At 41.4% G+C, this 21,283-nt stretch overlaps 1 protein-coding gene across 2 annotated transcripts; it reads left to right on the top strand.

Moving 5' to 3' along the window:
• Positions 1 to 7,314: 7,314 nt before the first annotated feature.
• LOC311141005 (vesicle-associated membrane protein 8-like) lies at positions 7,315 to 19,425 on the top strand. Of its 2 annotated transcripts, none has more exons than XM_084176281.1 (3): positions 7,315 to 7,546; positions 16,608 to 16,763; positions 17,083 to 19,425. In XM_084176281.1, the coding sequence occupies exons 1-3, from the start codon at positions 7,532 to 7,534 to the stop codon at positions 17,266 to 17,268; spliced, it is 357 nt and encodes a 118-aa protein (XP_084032407.1). In that variant the 5' UTR covers positions 7,315 to 7,531; the 3' UTR covers positions 17,269 to 19,425. The 2 variants fall into 2 exon arrangements, with proteins under 2 accessions (XP_084032407.1, XP_084032408.1); XM_084176282.1 differs by having other exon boundaries at positions 7,415 to 7,546; positions 16,614 to 16,763.
• The last annotated feature ends 1,858 nt before the right edge of the window (positions 19,426 to 21,283 follow it).

Here is a 21,283-nt window from a genome sequence, read left to right as displayed (position 1 = left end):
TGGACATGTACTGGCTTAAGCAGGGGGACACGTCTCGCACTGCAGGATTTGAGTCCCTGGCGGTGTAGTGTGTTACTGATGGTAGGCTTTGTTACTTTGGTCCCAGCTCTCTGCAGGTCATTCACTAGGTCCCCCCGTGTGGTTCTGGGATTTTTGCTCACCATTCTTGTGATCATTTTGACCCCACAGGGTGAGATCTTGCGTGGAGCCCCAGATCGAGGGAGATTATCAGTGGTCTTGTATGTCTTCCATTTTCTAATAATTGCTCCCACAGTTGATTTCTTCAAACCAAGCTGCTTACCTATTGCAGATTCAGTCTTCCCAGCCTGGTGCAGGTCTACAATTTTGTTTCTGGTGTCCTTTGACAGCTCTTTGGTCTTGGCCATAGTGGAGTTTGGAGTGTGACTGTTTGAGGTTGTGGACAGGTGTCTTTTATACTGATAACAAGTTCAAACAGGTGCCATTAATACAGGTAACGAGTGGAGGACAGAGGAGCCTCTTAAAAAAGAAGTTACAGGTCTGTGAGAGCCAGAAATCTTGCTTGTTTGTAGGTGACCAAATACTTATTTTCCACCATAATTTGCAAATAAATTCATAAAAAATCCTACAATGTGACTTTCTGGAAAAGATTTTCTCAATTTGTCTGTCATAGTTGACTTGTACCTATGATGAAAATTACAGGCCTCTCTCAATTGGTGGCTGAACTTGCACAATTGGTGGCTGACTAAATACTTTTTTCCCCCACTGTATGTATATATATATATATACAGTGGGGAGAACAAGTATTTGATACACTGCTGATTTTGCAGGTTTTCCTACTTACAAAGCATGTAGAGGTCTGTAATGTTTATCATAGGTACACTTCAACTGTGAGAGACGGTATCTAAAACAAAAATCCAGAAAATCACATTGTATGATTTTTAAGTAATTCATTTGCATTTATTGCATTACATAAGTATTTGATACATCAGAAAAGCAGAACTTAATATTTGGTACAGAAACCTTTGTTTGCAATTACAGAGATCATACGTTTCCTGTAGGTCTTGACCAGGTTTGCACACACTGCAGCAGGGATTTTGGCCCACTCCTCCATGCAGAACTTCTCCAGATCCTTCAGGTTTTGGGGCTGTCGCTGGGCAATACGGACTTTCAGCTCCTTCCAAATATTTTCTATTGGGTTCAGGTCTGGAGACTGGCTAGGCCACTACAGGACCTTGAGATGCTTCTTACGGAGCCACTCCTTAGTTGCCCTGGCTGTGTGTTTCGGGTCATTGTCATGCTGGAAGACCCAGCCACGACCCATCTTCAGTGCTCTTACTGAGGGAAGGAGGTTGTTGGCCAAGATCTCGCAATACATGGCCCCATCCATCTTCCCCTCAATACGGTGCAGTCGTCCTGTCCCCTTTGCAGAAAAGTATCCCCAAAGAATGATGTTTCCACCTCCATGCTTCACGGTTGGGATGGTGTTCTTGGGGTTGTACTCATCCTTCTTCTTCCTCCAAACACGGTGAGTGGAGTTTAGACCAAAAAGCTGTATTTTTGTCTCATCAGACCACATGACCTTCTCCCATTCCTCCACTGGATCATCCAGATGGTCATTGGCAAACTTCAGACGGGCCTGGACATGCGCTGGCTTGAGCAGGGGGACCTTGCGTGCGCTGCAGGATTTTAATCCATGACGGCGTAGTGTGTTACTAATGGTTTTCTTTGAGACTGTGGTCCCAGCTCTCTTCAGGTCATTGACCAGGTCCTGCCGTGTAGTTCTGGGCTGATCCCTCACCTTCCTCATGATCATTGATGCCCCACGAGGTGAGATCTTGCTTGGAGCCCCAGACCGAGGGTGATTGACCGTCATCTTGAACTTCTTCCATTTTCTAATAATTGCGCCAACAGTTGTTGCCTTCTCACCAAGCTGCTTGCCTATTGTCCTGTAGCCCATCCCAGCCTTGTGCAGGTCTACAATTTTATCCCTGATGTCCTTACACAGCTCTCTGGTCTTGGCCATTGTGGAGAGGTTGGAGTCTGTTTGATTGAGTGTGTGGACAGGTGTCTTTTATACAGGTAACAAGTTCAAACAGGTGCAGTTAATACAGGTAATGAGTGGAGAACAGGAGGGCTTCTTAAAGAAAAACTAACAGGTCTGTGAGAGTCGGAATTCTTACTGGTTGGTAGGTGATCAAATACTTATGTCATGCAATAAAATGCAAATTAATTACTTAAAAATCATACAATGTGATTTTCTGGATTTTTGTTTTAGATTCCGTCTCTCACAGTTGAAGTGTACCTATGATAAAAATTACAGACCTCTACATGCTTTGTAAATAGAAAAACCTGCAAAATCGGCAGTGTATCAAATACTTGTTCTCCCCACTGTATATATATATATATATATATATATATATATATATATATATATATATATATATATATATATATATATATATATATATATATATAGCGAGAGAAAGAAAAAACATATCGGGGATTGGAAGTGATGCAGACAATTTATTTTATGGAAGTTACAATCTATCTGCAATATTAAAGCTGATCTACCCCTAATAAAAAAAAAAAATATATATATATAATAAATAATTGTATGTACAAAAAAATAATATATGTACATTTATCTGCATATCTAAGCATACCTCTTGAGCTGTCTATATCATCCTGACTGGTGTTTTATTTTATTTATTTTTACTAAATATGCTTCTCTGCATCTGCTAAAATCTGGGTAAAAGATTGAAAGGAATGTGAGTCTTATTCAGTACATTTAGTAATTGCTTGCTTTTCTGAAATATACCAACCTTGCCAGCTAATATAGTTAGACAAGCTAGCTACTCTAACTTGATTGATAGCCTGAAATTGCTTCTAGGTAGCTAGTTATGAGGTTAGGAGATTGGGAACCTATCTGGACTAGCCAACTTCATACAATTGCTAGGTGGCTAGTAGTATTACAGAGACACCAGGGGTTGAAACCGGTTCAGGGAACAGAACCAAAAACCTGAAAATAAAGAAACGTTTAATTCAAGGAACAGAAACGGAACCTGGAACGAAAGTGATCCATACAGTTCCGGAACAGAACCGTTATTTTAAAAGCTTGGGAACCAGTTAATAATTGTATTTTACATTCCAGGCAAACAAAGCGCCTATGCAAAGCCCTCACTCTGTCACTCAGAAACATATTCCAGTGTCTGCCTGCAAGCTGAAAATCTTTGCCTGTATGTGTTTAGGCTACCTGCCCCTCCCCCCTCTGTAGCATTGGCTACTGACTGTACTGACATTACATTTATGCTTGATTCAGAAGATATGGAGAGAGATTTTTTTTTTGTTAGAGAATGGAATAACTTTTTCAATACTAGTTAAGGGTACAATAGGCCTAGTTATCACGTTTCATGTTGGATTTACTAACTACAAAAACGTAACACGTGTTTTTTAATTCTGGTGCCTCTCTGCACACACAAGCTTGTTAGTTAGCTAGCTCAAAGGACATTAAAAGTTCCTCCATAGAAACCGCTCCTCCTAGGTATAATTCTGTGGTCCTACAGTGTATTGGGAAAGTATTGATACCCCTTCACTTTCTCCACATTTTGTTACGTTACAGCCTTATTCTAAAATTGATTAAATTTAAAAAAAATCTCATCAATCTACACACAATACCCCATAATGACGAAGTGAAAACAGATTTTTAGATAATTTTGCTAATTTATTAAGAATTAAAAAACAGAAATACCTTATTTACATACAGTACCAGTCAAATGTTTGGACACACCTACTCATTCCAGGGTTTTTCTTTATTTTGACTATTTTCTACATTTTAGAATAATAGTGAAGACATCAAAACTATGAAATAAGACATATGGAATCATGTAGTAACCCAAAAAGTGTTAACAAATTCTTCAAAGTAGCCACCCTTTGCCTTGATGACAGCTTTGCAAATTATTGGCATTCTCTCAACCAGCTTCACCTGGAATGCTTTTCCAACAGTCTTGAAGGAATTCCCACATATGCTGAGCACTTGTTGGCTGCTTTTCCTTCACTCTGCGGTCCAACTCATCCCAAACCATCTCAATTGGGTTGAGGTTGGGGGATTGTGGAGGCCAGGTCATCTGATGCAGAACTCCATCACTCTCCTTGGTCAAATATCCCTTACACAGCCTGGAGGTGTGTTTTGGGTCATTGTGCTGTTGAAAAACAAATAATAAGCGCAAACCAGATGGGATGGCGTATCGCTGCAGAATGCTGTGGTAGCCATGCTGGTTAAGTGTGCCTTGAATTCTAAATAAATCACAGACAGTATCACCAGTAAAGCACCTCCCACACCATCACACCTCCTCCTCCATGCTTCACGGTGGGAACCACACATGTGGAGATCTCAAATTTGGACTCATCAGACCAAAGGACAGATTTCCACCGGTCTAATGTCCATTGCTCGTGTTTCTTGGCCCAGCAAGTCTCTTCTTATTATTGGTGTCCTTTAGTAGTGGTTTCTTTGCAGCAATCGACCATGAAGGCCTGATACACGCAGTCTCCTCTGAACAGTTGATGTTAGAGTTGTCTGTTACTTGAACTCTGTAAAGCATTTATTTGGGCTGCAATCTGAGGTGCAGTTAACTCTAATGAACTTATCCTCTGCAGCAGAGGTAACTCTGGGTCTTCCTTTCCTGTGGCGGTCCTCATGTGAGCCAGTTTCATCATAGCGCTTGATGGTTTTGCGACTGAACTTGAAGAAACTTTCAAAAGTTCTTGAAATGTTCTGTGTCGACTGACCTTCATGTCTTAAAGTAATGATGGACTGTCATTTCTCTTTGCTTATTTGAGCTGTTCGTGCCATAATATGGACTTGGTCTTTTACCAAATAAGGCTATCTTCTGTATACTACCCCTACCTTGTCACAACACAACTGATTGGCTCAAATGCATGAAGAAGGAAAAAAATCCCACAAATTAACTTTTAACAAGGCACACCTGTTAATTGAAATACATTCCAGGTGACTACCTCATGAAGCTGGTTGAGAGAATGCCAAGAGTGTGCAAAGCTGTCATCAAGGCAAAGTATGGCTACTTTGAATAATCTCAAATATAAATCTATTTTGATTTGTTTAACACTTTTTTGGTTACTACATGATATCATATGTGTTATTTCATAGTTTTGATGTCTTCACTATTATTCTACAATGTAGAAAATAGTCAAAATAAAGAAAAACCCTGGAATGAGTAGGTGTGTACAAACTTTTGACTGGTACTGTAAGTATTCAGACCCTTTGCTATGAGACTCAAAATTGAGCTCAGGTGCATCCTGTTTCCATTGATCATCCTTGAGATGTTTCTACAACTTGATTGGAGTCCACCTGTGGTAAATTCAATTCATTGGACATGATTTGGAAAGGCACACACCTGTCTATATAAGGTTCCACAGTTGACAGTGCATGTCAGAGCAAAAACCAAGCCATGAGGTCGAAGGAATTGTGTGTAGAGCTCCAAGACAGGATTGTGTCGAGGCACACATCTGGGGGAAGGGTACCAACATTTCTTACCAGCATTGAAGGTCCCCAAGAACACAGTGGCCTCCATCATTCTTAAATGGAAGAAGTTTGGAACCACCAAGACTCTTCCTAGAGCTGGCCGCCCGGCCAAACTGAGCTGACCAAGAACCCTATGGTCACTCTGACAGAGCTCCAGAGTTCCTCTGTGGAGATGGGAGAACTTTCCAGAAGGACAACCATCTCTGCAGCACTCCACCAATCAGGCCTTTATGGTAGAGTGACTAGACGGAAGCCACTCCTCAGTAAAAGGCACACGACAGCCCGCTTGGAGTTTGCCAAAAGGCACCTAAAGGGCTCTCAGACCATGAGAAACAAGATTGAACTATTCGGCCTGAATTCCAAGCGTCACGTCTGGAAGAAACCTGGCATCATCCCTACGGTGAAGCATGGTGTTGGCAGCATCATCCTCTGGGGATGTTTTTCAGCGGCAGGGACTGGGAGACAAGTCAGGATTGAGGAAAAGATGAACGGAGCAAAGTACAGAGAGGTCCTTGATGAAAACCTGCTCCAGAGCGCTCAGGACCTCAGACTGGGGCAAAGGTTCACCTTCCAACAGGACAATGACCCTAAGCACACAGCCAAGACAACGCAGGAGTGGCTTCGGGACAAGTCTCTGAATATCCTTGAGTGGCCCAGCCAGAGCCCGGACTTGAACCCGATCGAACATCTCTGGAGAGACCTGAAAATAGCTGTGCTGTGACGCTCCCCATCCAACCTGACAGAGCTTGAGAGGATCTGCAGAGAAGAATGTGAGAAACTCCCCAAATACAGGTGTGCCAAGCTTGTAGCTTCATGCCCAAGAAGACTCGAGGCTGTAATAGCTGCCAAAGGTGCTTCAACAAAGTACTGAGTAAAGGGACTGAATACCTATGAAAATATATTTCAGTTTTGTAGTTTTAAAATTAGCAAAAAAATCAGTTTTTGCTGTGTCATTATGGGGTATTGTGTGTAGTTGGGTGGGGGGGAGACAATTTAATCAATTTTAGAATAAGGCTGTAACATAACAAAATGTGGAAAAAGTCAAGGGATCTGAATACTTTATGACTGCAATGTAATTCATATAATGCGTGACATAACAAGATGCCCTGAGCTTCAAGGCTCCTCCTCAACCCTCTCTCACTCTCTCCACACCTGCAAAATGTCAGTTCCATCTTGCGACATAGGCTACACTTTTCTGTCAAGAACGCATGTAAACAACTAGCTTGCTTGTTCTATCCTCACTGATTGGTGAAGTAATTTAATGAGCTAAATGTAAAAACTGTTGATTTCACAGGTTAAAAAAGGAACAGAAACGAAGGATATAAACCGGTACTTTTTGGGTTGGGAACCGATTCAGAACTTTATTTTGCTAGTTGGAACCGTGGAACGAAAAAAAAAAGTGGTTCTGAACGAAACGATTGGAAAATATTTTTGGTTCCAACCCCTGAGAGAAACAAACAAAAACGAATATATTTTTTAAACAATATACTATATGTATATATATTTAAACAGGACTAATCTGAGGGGGCACGTGCCCCTGTGCCCCCTATGGGCATGACAGCTAATAGGGTGTTTCAATCCACCTGCTGCTGTATGTTCTACAGTGCATGCACACAGAAGTTGCAGGTAAAAAAGGAAAATGCTCTTTACTGTAATCCCCAGGCCCCAGCATATGAGCACGTACTATTATCAAGAATACTGACGTGAACGTGTGTGGGCCAACCAGCATCAACGACATTCTCCTGTGTTGCGTCTACTTTTTCTTACTTGCTGCTGTTGCACCTTAGAACGCCGCGCTTTAACGCCCTCACGAGGAAGCAAGTGGAAGCAAAACGTTTGAGGAGGGTCAAGACTTTGACGGAGAAACAACAAACCAGGAAGTAGGTAGGAGGTAACGTAATCGGCTGTTGAACTGGGACCTCAAACTCAATACAAAAGTTCGACAAATTTGATGCATCAGGATTAAAGAAGCTATCACTCCGGTGACAAAGGACTCAAGTTTCCAACAACATGTATAATGACCTGGTAGGTGCTGATTATGGAACGATCGTTATTTTCTTTGTATACAAAACAAAACATTACAGCATTATAACCAGTCTCAGTCGAGTCCACACAGCCTATCCTTCTCACTTGAGAATCTAAATGCAGCAGGTTGATCGTTTCGTCTGCTGTTTGGCCTTGAATTAAAAGGTTCTGTTTTGCCCTCAACGCAAATTCTTTCTGACCAAGATGTCGTGGCAATCTCGTTTTTTAGGAAATGGACCAAAGTGTTCAAATTGTACATTTCTCTACTGGCGCCTGCGCAACAATTGTTACTTTTGGGTAGCCTGTTTGTTTTGATAATCACCCTTGAATGTAGCCATATCTATATATTACATAACAACAATAAAGCTTCTTGAAACAATATATCTGTCAGTTACATGTAATCTGATTACAAGAAAACTGTAACTGTAATTAGTTATGTTACCAGCTAAAATATTGTAATCAGATTACAGATACTGTACTTTTAAAAATTATGCAACACCTCAAACAACCTCAGCATGAAGCTTCAACTGTGTCAATTTGAAGGAAATGATAGGAGGATGATAGTCAAATATACAAGGCTAACTCAAATACTACACCTTACTCTTCATGGGCTCTATGGGAGAATATTGGAAAATCCAGTATGAATTTACTGTGGAATACCGTACTGTGCTTCCTCCTCAGGAGAGGATGTAATAAAGTCTTGAACTATACTGAACAAAAATATAAACGCAACATGTAAAGTGTTGGTTTCATGAGCTGAAATAAAAGATCCCAGAAATGTTCCATACGCACAAAAAGCTTATTTGTCTCATTTGTGCAGAAATGTGTTTACGTCCCTGTTAGTGAGCATTTCTCCTTCGCCAAGATAATCCATCCACCTGACAGGTGTGCCATATCAAGAAGCTGATTAAACAGCATGATCATTACACGGGTGCACCTTGTGCTGGGGACAATAAAAGGCCACTCTAAAATGTGCAGTGTTGTCACACAACACAATGCCACAGATGTCTCAAGTTTTGAGAGAGCGTGTAATTGACATGTTGACTGCAGGAATGTCCACCAGAGCTGTTGCCAGATAATTGAATGTTCATTTCTCTACCATAAGCCGCTTTCAGCGTCTTTTTAGAGAATTGGGCAGTACATCCAACCGCAGACCAAGTGTAACCACGCCAGCCCAGGACCTCCACATCCGGCTTCTTCACCTGTGAAATCGTCTGAGACCAGCCACCAGGACAGCTAATGAAACTGTGGGTTTGCACAACCAAAGAATTTCTGCACAAACTGTCAGAAACCGTCTCATCGTCCTCACCAGGGTCTTGACCTGACTGCAGTTAGGCGTCCTGACTGACTTCAGTGGGCAAATTCTCACCCTCGATGGCCGCTGGCACACTGGAGAAGTGTGCTCTTCACAGATGAATCCCGGTTTCAACTGTACCAGGCAGATGGCAGTGTGTATGGCGTCGTATGGGCGAGCGGTTTGTTGATATCAACGTTGTGAACAGAGTGTCCCATGGTGGGGGTGGGGTTATGGTATGGGCAGGCATAAACTATGGACAACGAACACAATTGCATTTTATCGATGGCAATTTGAATGCATAGGGACACTGTTGTGCCATTCTTCCGCCGCCATCACCTCATGTTTCAGCATGATAATGTACAGCCCCATGTCTCAAGGATCTGTACACAATTCCTGGAAGCTGAAAATGTCCCAGTTCTTCCATGGCCTGCATACTCACCAGACATGTCACCCATTGAGCATGTTTGGGATGCTCTGGATCGATGTGTACGACAGCGTGTTCCAGTTCCCGCCAATATCCAGCAACTTCGCACAGCTATTGAAGAGGAGTGGGGCAACATTCCACAGGCCACAATCAACAACCTGATCAACTCTATGCGAAGGAGATGTCGCGCAGCATGAGGCAAATGGTGGTCACACCAGATACTGACTGGTATTTTGATCCACGCCCCTACCTTTTTTTTAAGGTATGTGTGACCAAGAGATGCATATCTGTATTCTCAGTCATGTGGAATCCATAGATTAGGGCATAATTAATTTATTTAAATTGACTGATTTCCTTTATATGAACTGTAACTCAGTAAAATCTTTGAAATTGTTGCATGATGCATTTATATTTTTGTTCAGTGTACAATTGACTAAAGGGGTGATTCGTAAAAGAAGAAATACATTTTTTATTTGTTTATTTTCATTAAATGTAATCCATAGAAGGGTCCATTGGAGGAAAGATTGTTGACATATATTTGACATTTGTATCTTAAAGCATAATTGGAAAAATAATACATTGAAGAGTAATATTTGTGACATTTTGGCCTTACCCTTTAAGACTACATAATGTTTCATCTGTAGGTGCTACAAAGCGAAAATTAGTTTCATATGAAGCTTTACCGCTTACTCTGTAATGTTATTATTATTTTAATTTTTATAATGACATTAATTTATGAATATTAAAAAATATAAACATGAATATTGAAAATATGTTCATGGCTAAAATATGAAGTTGAGTTGAAGTCGGAAGTTTACAAACACTTAGGTTGGAGTCATTAAAATTCGTTTTTCAACCACTCCACACATTTCTTGTTAACAAACTATAGTTTTGGCAAGTCGGTTAGGATATCTACTTTGTGCATGACACACGTAATTTTTCCAACAATTGTTTACAGACAGATTATTTTGCTTATAATTCACTGTATCACAATTCCAGTGGGTCAGAAGTTGACTGTGCCTTAAAATAGCTTGTAAAATTCCAGAAAATGATGTCATGGCTTTAGAAGCTTCTGATAGGCTAATTGACATAATTTGAGTCAATTGGAGGTGTACCTGTGGATGTATTTCAAGGCCTACCTTCAAACTCAGTGCCTCTTTGCTTGGTATCATGGGAAAATCAAAAGAAATCAGCAAAGACCTCAGAAAAAAAATGTGTAGACCTCCACAAGTCTGGTTCATCCTTGGGAGAAATTTCCAAACTCCTGAAGGTACCACTTTCATCTGTACAAACAATAGTATGCAAGCATATACACCATGGGACCACGCAGCTGTCATACCGCTCAGGAAGGAGACGTGTTCTGTCTCCTAGAGATGAACGTACTTTGGTGTGAAAAGTGCAAATCAATCCCAGAAGAACAGCAAAGGACCTTGCGAAGATGCTGGAGGAAACATGTACAAAAGTATCTATACAGTGAGGGAAAAAAGTATTTGATCCCCTGCTGATTTTGTACATTTGCCCACTGACAAAGACATGATCAGTCTATAATTTTAATGGTAGGTTTATTTCAACAGTGAGAGACAGAATAACAACAAAATAATCCAGAAAAATGCATGTAAAAAAATTTATAAATTGATTTGCATTTTAATGAGGGAAATAAGTATTTGACCCCTCTGCAAAACATGACTTAGTACCTGTTGGCAAAACCCTTGTTGGCAATCACAGAGGTCAGACATTTCTTGTAGTTGGCCACCAGGTTTGCACACATCTCAGGAGGGATTTTGTTCCACTCCTCTTTGCAGATCTTCTTCAAGTCATTAAGGTTTCGAGGCTGACGTTTGGCAACTCGAACCTTCAGCTCCCTCCACAGATTTTCTATGGGATTAAGGTCTGGAGACTGGCTAGGCCACTCCAGGACCTTAATGTGCTTCTTCTTGAGCCACTCTTGAGATCATTGACAAGATCCTCCCGTGTAGTTCTGGGCTGATTCCTCACCGCTCTCATGATCATTGCAACTCCACGAGGTGAGATCTTGCATGGAGCCCCAGGCTGAGGGAGATTGACAGTTATTTTGTGTTTCTTCCATTTGCGAGAAATCGCACCAACTGTTGTCACCTTCTCACCAGGCTGCTTGGCGATGGTCTTGTAGCCCATTCCAGCCTTGTGTAGGTCTACAATCTTGTCCCTGACATCATTGGAGAGCTCTTTGGTCTTGGCCATGGTGGAGAGTTTGGAATCTGATTGATTGCTTCTGTGGACAGGTGTCTTTTATACAGGTAACAAACTGAGATTAGGAGCACTCCCTTTAAGAGTGTGCTCCTAATCTCAGCTCGTTACCTGTATAAAAGACACCTGGGAGCCAGAAATCTTTCTGATTTGAGAGGGGGTCAAATACTTATTTCCCTCATTAAAATGCAAATCAATTTATAACATTTTTGACATGCATTTTTCTGGATTTTTGTTGTTGTTAACCTCCCGAGTGGCGCAGTGGTCTAAGGCACTGCATCGCAGTGCTAGCTGTGCCACTAGAGTTCCTGGTTCGTATCCAGGCTCTGTCGTAGAATGGCCGGCAGGGATGTAGCTCAGTTGGTAGAGCATGGCGTTTTAACGCCAGGGTTGTGGGTTCGATTCGTATGCACTCACTAACTGTAAGTCGCTCTGGATAAGAGCGTCTGCTAAATGACTAAAATGTAAATGTAAATGTAAATGTTGTTATTCTGTCTCTCACTGTTCAAATAAACCTACCATTAAAAGTATAGACTGATCATTTCTTTGTCAGTGGGCAAACGTACAAAATCAGCAGGGGATCAAATACTTTTTTCCCCTCACTGTATCCACAGTAAAACAAGTCCTATATCGACATAACCTGAAAGGCCACTCATCAAGGAAGAAGCCACTGCTCCAAAACCACCATAAAAAAGCCAGACTACGGTTTGCAACTGCACATGGGGACAAAGATCGTACTTTGGTCTGATGAAACAAAAATATAACTGTTTGCCTATAACGACCATCGTTATGTTTGGAGGAAAAAGGGGGTTGCTTGCAAGCCGAAGAACACCATCCCAACCGTGAAGCACGGGGTGGCAGCATCATGCTGTGATTACCTTATGTGCATATATTGAAGCAACATCTCAAGACATCAGTCAGGAAGTTAAAGCTTGGTCGCAAATGGGTCTTCCAAATGGACAATGACCCCAAGCATACTTCCAAAGTTGTGGCAAAATGGCTTAAGGACAACAAAGTCAAGGTATTGGAGTGGCCATCACAAAGCCCTGACCTCAATCCTATAGAACATTTGTGGGCAGAACTGAAAAACCGTGTGCGAGCAAAGAGGCCTACAAACCTGACTCAGTTACACCAGCTCTGTCAGGAGGAATGGGCCAAAATTCACCCAACTTATTGTGGGAAGCTTGTGGAAGGCTACCCTAAACATTTTACCCAAGTTAAACAATTTAAAGGCAATGCTACCAAATACTAATTGAGTGTATGTAAACTTCTGACCCACTGGGAATGTGATTGAAGAAATAAAAGCTGAAATAAATCATTCTCTTTACTATTATTCTGACATTTCACATTCTTAAAATAAAGTGGTGATCTTAACTGACCTAAGACAGGGAATTTTTACTCGGATTAAATATCAGGAATTGTGAAAAACTGAGTTTAAATGTATTTGGCTAAGGTGTATGTAAACTTCCGACTTCAACTGTATTGTTGAACATAATATACTCTACAGGCATATCAAAGTTCCGGAGTGGTATCTCTGCTACCTTTAGAGTTATGGTCCAATTTGTAAGCATTACCAACATAGTGAATGTGAAAATGCATTCAAAATGGTCGCCCTCTGCTGGTGATTTGCAGGATGTGCAATAGTACAAGTAAAAGGAGTGCTGTGATTGGATACATTGTCTACTATGCCAATGTCTCTGTATAAAATGGAACATAACTTTAAAACTAGCAGAGATCCCACTGGAACTTTGATATGCCCATAAAACTTTTTAATTCACGTTTATATTTTTCAGCATTCATAAATTAATGTAAAACAATTATTGAAATCAAAATACTACTCCTATTACAGAGCCAGCGGTAAAGATTCAAATGACACCAATTTTGTATTTGTAGCACCAACAGATGAAACATTAGATCTGGAATTCATGAAACTGCCACGTCCGTTTGCGATATGACAACAACAAAACAAAAACAATAACAAATGCGCCAGGAGTGGCCAGTGGCGATTTTGCGCCTATCGCGGATCTCAGCTTTAAAGGATGTTTCGGTAAGACCAAAATGTCACAAATGTTCCAACTTCAATTCATTATTCCTCAATTAAGCTTTAAGATACAAATGTCAAATATATGTCAACATACAGTGCATTCGGAAATTATTCAGACCTCTTGACTTTTTCCACCTTTTGTTACGTTACAGCCTTATTCTAAAATTGATTAAAATATATATATATTCTCATCAATGTACACACAATACCCCATAATGACAAAGTGAAAACAGGTTTTTAGAAATGTTAGCAAATTTATTAAAAATAAAAAACAGAAATCCCTTATTTACATAAGTATTCAGACCCTTTGCTATGAGACTCGAAATTGAGCTCAGGTGCATCCTGTTTCCATTGATCATCCTTGAGATGTTTCTAAAACTTGATTGGAGTCCACCTGTGGTAAATTGAATTGATTGGACATGATTTGGAAAGGCACACACCTGTCTATATAAGGTTCCACAGTTGACAGTGCATGTCAGAGCAAAAACCAAGCCATGAGGTCGAAGGAATTGTCCTTAAAGCTCCGAGACAGGATGGTGTCAAGGCACAGATCTGGGGAAGGGTACCAAAACATTTCTGCAGCATTGAAGCTCCCCAAGAACACAGTGGCCTCTAGCATTCTTAAATGGAAGAAGTTTGGAACCACCAAGACTCTTCCTAGAGCTGGCCGCCCGGCCAAACTGTGCAATCGGGGGAGAAGGGCCTTGGTCAGGGAGGTGACCAAGAACCCAATGGTCACTCTGACAGAGCTCCAGAGTTCCTCTGTGGAGATGGGAGAACCTTCCAGAAGGACAACCATCTCTGCAGCTCTCTACCAATCAGGCCTTTATGGTAGAGTGGCCAGAAGGAAGCCACTCCTCAGTAAAAGGCACATGACAGACCGCTTGGAGTTTGCCAAAAGGCACCTAAAGGACTCTCAGACCATGAGAAACAAGATTCTCTGGTCTGCTGAAACCAAGATTGAACTCTTTGGCCTGAATGCCAAGCGTCACATTTTACATTACATTTTAGTCATTTAGCAGACGCTCTTTTCCAGAGCGACTTACAGTTAGTGAGTGCATACATTTTTATTTTTTATACTGGAATCGAACCCACAACCCTGGCGTTGCAAATGCCATGCTCTACCAACTGAGCTACATCCCTGCCGTCTGGAGGAAACCTGGCACCATCCCTATGGTGAAGCATGGTGGTGGCAGCATCATGCTGTGTGGATGTTTTTAAGCGGCAGGGACTGGGAGACTAGTCAGGATCAAGGGAAAGATGAACGGAGCAAAGTACAGAGTGATCCTTGATGAAAACCTGCTCCAGAGTGCTCAGGACCTCAGACTGGGGCGAATGTTCACCTTCCAACAGGACAATGACACTAAACACACAGCCAAGACAACGCAGGAGTGGCTTCGGGACAGATCTCTGAATATCCTTGAGTGGCCCAGCAAGAGCCCAGACTTGAACCCAATCAAACATCTCTGGAGAGACCTGAAAATTGCTGTGCAGCGATGCTCCCCTTCCAATCTGACAGAGGTTGAGAGGATCTGCAGAGAAGAATGGGAGAAACTCCCCAAATACAGGTGTGTCAAGCTTCTAGCATCATACTCAAGATGACTCAATGCTGTAATCGTTGCCAAAGGTGCTTCAACAAAGTACTGAGTAAAGGGTCTGAATACTTATGTAAATGTGGTATTTCTGTTTATTTTATTTTATACATTTGCAAAAATGTATAAAAACCTGTTTTTGCTTTGTCATTATGGGGTATTGTGTGTAGATTAATGAGGGGGGGGGGGGGGGGGGGGGACGACTATTTAATTCATTTTAGAATAAGGCTGTACCGTAACGAAATGTGGAAAAAGTCAATCGGCCTGAATACTTCCCGAATGCACTGTACCTTCCTTCAAAGGACCCGTCTATGGATTACATTTTGTGGAAATCTAAAAATTCATGGTATTTTTTGTTCTACCTTCGTGAGGAAACACCCAAAGGAGACTTTAGCTAAACAGTATATCATTTTTCTCTCTCAGTAGGACTTGTCATTTGATAGCAGTCTGCCATTCAGTCGGCCTCATGCAGGCAGAGCCCTGTGCCGGGAGAGAGCAGGTTGTGAAGGAGAGAGGGAGGAGACTCACCGAGTGGAAAGAAAGAAAGAAAGAAAGAAAGAAGAGACCCCTGTGTTGTGAGCCAGTGGGCCTGCTCATGGGGTTTGGGAGAAATGTGCAACACACGCATGCACACACACACACCCCTTTCTCTTACATACATATAGTATTGGCGTAACACTTCAACGCCTTACAGCAACATCTTATAGCATATTTTGCACTTTCAAGTGTTGAAGTTCACACAGCAAGGTCTGGATGTCAAATATGAATGACAATTGGGGAGTGATGAACAGTTACAAGGGCCTTTCTTTCATGTATGCCTCCTGGCAATAAAATAGGCCTAGTTGAAAGATACATATGTTCCTGATCCGGACATGCCTCGTTGGATCGTTGAGTGTATTCCAAACGGAAGCAAATGGAAGGAAACGGGGAGGGACCTACATGAATTTGTACAATAGAAACTCTCGTTGCAAAATGTTTTCAGTTTGGAGTGAACGGATTCCGTTGCAAAACTTTTTGGACTAATGATTACAACCTTTTTTTGTGTGCAGGTCTTACATGATCATTAAAAGGCAGTTATGACTTGGAGATATGACCTAAAGATACAGTACATACAGGTGTAAAACTGATGCACAGGGTCCTCTGCCTGCTGTTGTAAATGGATTGTTGATAAAGCTTTTGTAAGAGAATACAAAATAACACTAATTTGAGTACTTGAGTCATTTACCCTTGGCTTGATGGTCCACATTTCACACCGATATCACCAGTTTCCGAAAACATTTGATGGATGGCTGCTGAAGCGTATTATCCTCATTGACCTCTCTCTCTCTCTCTCTCACTCGCTCTCTCTCGCTCATGCTTTCTCTCTCTCGCTCATGCTTTCTCTCGCTCTCATGCTCTCTCTCTCTCGTTCTCTCTCTCATGTTCTATCACTGTCTGTCTCTCATGTTCTATCACTGTCTGTCTCTGTTTTTCTCCAGGAGCAGGGTGCGGTGGTGGAGCAGGACAAGGTGAAGACCCTGCAATCTCAGGTGGAGGGGGTGAAGGACATAATGACCCAGAACGTGGACCGGATCCTGGCCCGAGGAGAGAGGCTGGATGACCTGATGGGCAAGTCAGAGGACCTGCAGGCTGGGGTCAGTCCTACAACACTGGTCTTCCCATCTTGTGTGCTCCTCTACTGTTTTTTTTATTTCATAGTTAATCCAAATTAGGTATCCATATGGACTTGAAGAGTTTGTGACCCACTGTTTGGGTTTGTGTACCATACTTATCTTCAGTTTAAATCTAATTATATCAAATCAAACTTGCATTTAAAATTCTCAACACACTTACAGTAAAACAATAAAATGTAGTAGACACACACACAGTTTGCAAAGCATCGGTTACTGCAAAACGATGCAAGTGGTAGGATTTTTGTTAACATGTTCCTAATAGCATCCCATCTTCCCTCAGGCTCAGAACTTCAAGCACACGTCCCAGAAGGTGGCTCGTTCCTACTGGTGGAAGAACATGAAGCTGTGGGTGGTGATCGTGGTCATCGTCCTCGTCGTAATCCTCATCATCGTACTGCTTGCCACTGGAGTCATCCCTACCAGCTCGCCTGCTCCCCCTCTTCCAACACCCACAAAAGGACTATAACCCTCCATGGCGGAGACACACATTTACAGTACATCGCTCATACACACGCACACACTTGTTAGCTTACTTACCGCCTGAGCAATTTCTTTCAAGAGAAGCCCAACTTCAAGAGAGACCAACTTGGCTCATGATCAATAGCTACTGTTGACTCTACAGTTCAACAATGCGTCATTACTTTGAAATGATGCATGTTGGCTTTTCTCCCTCTTTCTCAAATACATCACTGTCTCAACTCTTGTGCAGCTTCACACCCCCAGTCTAGCCAGTCTTTGGCCATTCAAACACCATATGGTTTATTTGAAGAAGAAAACATTACTTTAAATCCCCTGCTCTCTCTGTTAATGCTGGGCCGCAAATGTTTTTCAGGAAAGACCAAAGTACTAATTAAGGGGTAGATATTGGCATTGTAGCCTATATAATGTTCTTTGTGACACATTTCCAAATTCATGCTGGCATTTATATGGCATTTATGGTTTCTATCCATTTGGTGTTTTTAGGGTATGTAATGTGATCCACACACAGTCGGGTAATGAGTTAAGCCTCCAAGAGGTCAAAGGTCAGAACAGATTTGAACGTGTGAACATGGGAGATATGAAGAGATTTGTGCTGTAGAGATGAATGTTTGTCATGGTCATTGTTGCTGATAATTATTTTAAATTGTTTGTGTAGTTAGTCTTTTCCCACTTTTTTCACCACATTTGAATGTGTTTTAGCTGAGCTGGTTACTAGAACAGTTGTCACAGTGTTTTTGTTTTGAAAGTTGGGAGAACAGGGATTCTGACTTGCAGGGTTAGTGAAAGAAAGCATCGGAGGCCACAGACGAGACATAGGTTGGTGGGAACTGAGAGAGGGAAAGAGAGAGAGAATGGTGGGAGACTCTGGAGAAGTGAAAGGTCTTTACACCTCTATCCATGACCTGATACTCCATCATACATAACCTGCTGGAACTCTTGTAATGACCTATGCTGGTTGTCATGTTCCTTGTACCCAGGTCTTGGAAACCCTGGCTAACTCCAGTTAAGCTGCTGTGAGAGAGGGATGATTGAACAGCTAACAACTCCCCTGCTGGTCCAAACTAATGTCTAAAGCTCCTATGACTGCTGTCATGACATCGCTTAGTTAGTGTCTTCCTAAAACAAGGCAGTAGCTTTCAATTGTAATGTACTGTAATTCAGTAATTGCTTACCTATTTCTTCCCCTTTATTTCTTTACCCACTTAAGTCTTAATTCCCCCAAAATGTATTCATTCTGATAATGTAATCTTGACTCCATTAAAACGATAAATTGCAGAGTAGCTTTGGTACATGTATTCTTTAGCTACTTTGCGTTTTAATTTATCCCAATGCCCACTCCAATGGTACGATACCATCCGAGCTTTGGAGAGGTCAAGGAGTTACCTCCCATGTGTGTATATAGTTCATGTTTAGTTTATTCACCTGTTAGTACATTTGTAAAGCACCCACATGGGGCCCTAAACCATCCGAGTAGTGTAACATTGAGGTTCATTTAAGGCTATTTATTAACATTTTATATTTCTCATCCCTACTGAACATCTTTATTTTCTTTTGTTTCTCATATTACTTTATTAATGTTCTTTTTGATCAACAATACCAATGAAGGAGTATGATATGACATGCTTGGATTAAAAAGTGTCTACATACTTAGAAAATGCCTGACACTATTTTTGTAATGGGAAATTATTGAAATACAATTTTGCCTTAATTCCTTAATTAAAAGTATGACCACATGAATATTTGTTCTGTTTTTTATAAGGCTGCCACCATAATGTGCCTTGCTACAGTCCGATCATAAATGTCAGATATGTGTAGCCATGGGGCTCCAGGCCAGAGACAGTCCCGTGTAGCTCAGTTGGTAGAGCATGGCGCTGCCAACGCCAGGGTTGTGGGTTCGATTCCCACGGGGGACCAGTATGGGGGGAAAAATGTATGCACTCACTAACTGTAAGTCGCTCTGGATAAGAGCGTCTGCTAAATGACTAAAATGTAAAAAATATAACTATTTTAGACCAGTAGGATGTATTGGGAATTTGGGCCAGTAACAATTGCTGTAGAATTATTTGTTTTTCATTAATTGATGGAGTTCAATCATGTTGTATCTGATTAGTTATAGAATAAATTGTATTTACTTACACAGTGATTATGTTTTGTTCTTTCCTCTTGTCTAAAATTATATTTGCTTGATCATAACGTCACAAGAGGGAGACACAGTACACTAACACAAAGAGGTTGGTATAGTTGATGAAAGGACCATGGGGAAAACCCTTAGGTTGTTTTTACTGTGTTCTAACTGCTGGGATCTCTCAATAAGCTAAGGGGGGAAAAGGAAGTCTCGATTAGTGTTTACTTTGTGAAGGTGTTATTTTGAATCAACAGAACAGAACAGTTGAGCCATTATCAGAACAGTCAGGGTTACCAGAGTTTTCATCTAATATTTAACATCTTTGCTGTAACCATTAACAGTATTTACTTGGATTGTGTATTAGGTTTTACAGTGGGCCCAAACAGTGTTTACTTTTAGCTATTTTTACTCGCCATGCAAAGACCTCAATGACATCTCTAAATCTCCATCCATGTGTGATATCTCACAGCACAGATCTCACAGACGGGAAAGGGGTCGAGGTTGCTTGGATCGGATCTACTTAGGCTGCGTTTACACAGGCAACCCAATTCTGATATTTTTTCCACTAATTGGTCTTTTGACCAATCACATCAGATCTTTTTTAGAGTTGGTCTGATTGCGCAAAATACAAATGAGTGAACAAAATATCAGAATTTGGCTGTCTGTGTAAACACAGCCAATGTCAACACAATGTCTCAATTGTTGTGCTGCTGTATGATGGATCACAGCAGTTGGAAATCTGATGACACATGATGTTTCACAAGTGACTCAACTTTGACACCCCCTCAGTTTCAAGTTTTACGTTTTAATGTCACATGCACAAGTACAGGGAAATGCCTTTCTTGCCAGCTCTAACCCCAACAATGCGGTGAACAATAACGATGTAATACTAAAACTAGCAAGGTAGAACAAAAACACAAGAAATAAGAATAAGAAATAAGAACACGATAAAGTATGTAAGAATACTGTATACAGCGTCAGTTCTAGTACCATATTTACAATGTGCAGGGATACTGGATCGATAGAGGTAGATATGTATAGGGCAGTGGAGGCAGCTGAGGGGAGGACGGCTCATAATAATGGCTGGAATGGAAACCATGTGTTCGATGTATTTGATACCATTCCACTGATTCCGCTCCAGCCATTACAACCAGCCCACCCTCCCCAATGAAGGTGCCACCAACCTCCTGTGGTATAGGGGTTAAGGTATATAAGGTATACAGTGGGGGAAAAAAGTATTTAGTCAGCCACCAATTGTGCAAGTTCTCCCACTTAAAAAGATGAGAGAGGCCTGTAATTTTCATCATAGGTACACGTCAACTATGACAGACAAAATGAGCAAAAAAAATCCAGAAAATCACATTGGAGGATTTTTTATGAATTTATTTGCAAATTATGGTGGAAAATAAGTATTTGGTAATAAGTTATATACCCTTTGTTGGCAATGACACAGGTCAAACGTTTTCTGTAAGTCTTCACAAGGTTTTCACACACTGTTGCTGGTATTTTGGCCCATTCCTCCATGCAGATCTCCTCTAGAGCAGTGATGTTTTGGGGCTGTTGCTGGGCAACACAGACTTTCAACTCCCTCCAAAGATTTTCTATGGGGTTGAGATCTGGAGACTGGCTAGGCCACTCCAGGACCTTGAAATGCTTCTTACGAAGCCACTCCTTCGTTGCCCGGGCTGTGTGTTTGGGATCATTGTCATGCTGAAAGACCCAGCCACGTTTCATCTTCAATGCCCTTGCTGATGGAAGGAGGTTTTCACTCAAAATCTCACGATACATGGCCCCATTCATTCTTTCCTTTACACAGATCAGTCGTCCTGGTCCCTTTGCAGAAAAACAGCCCCAAAGCATGATGTTTCCACCCCCA

The sequence above is a fragment of the Coregonus lavaretus genome (assembly GCF_964263955.1).
Source record: "Coregonus lavaretus genome assembly, chromosome: 14".
Classification (NCBI taxonomy): domain Eukaryota; kingdom Metazoa; phylum Chordata; class Actinopteri; order Salmoniformes; family Salmonidae; genus Coregonus; species Coregonus lavaretus.
Note: the sequence above shows the minus strand (reverse complement) of the source record. Positions and strands in the feature narration are given on the sequence as shown.

Coding starts and splice junctions, on each gene's coding strand:
- LOC311141005 (XM_084176281.1), top strand. Junction 16,764..17,082: donor CAGAGGACCTGCAGGCTGGG/GTCAGTCCTACA, acceptor ATCTTCCCTCAG/GCTCAGAACTTCAAGCACAC.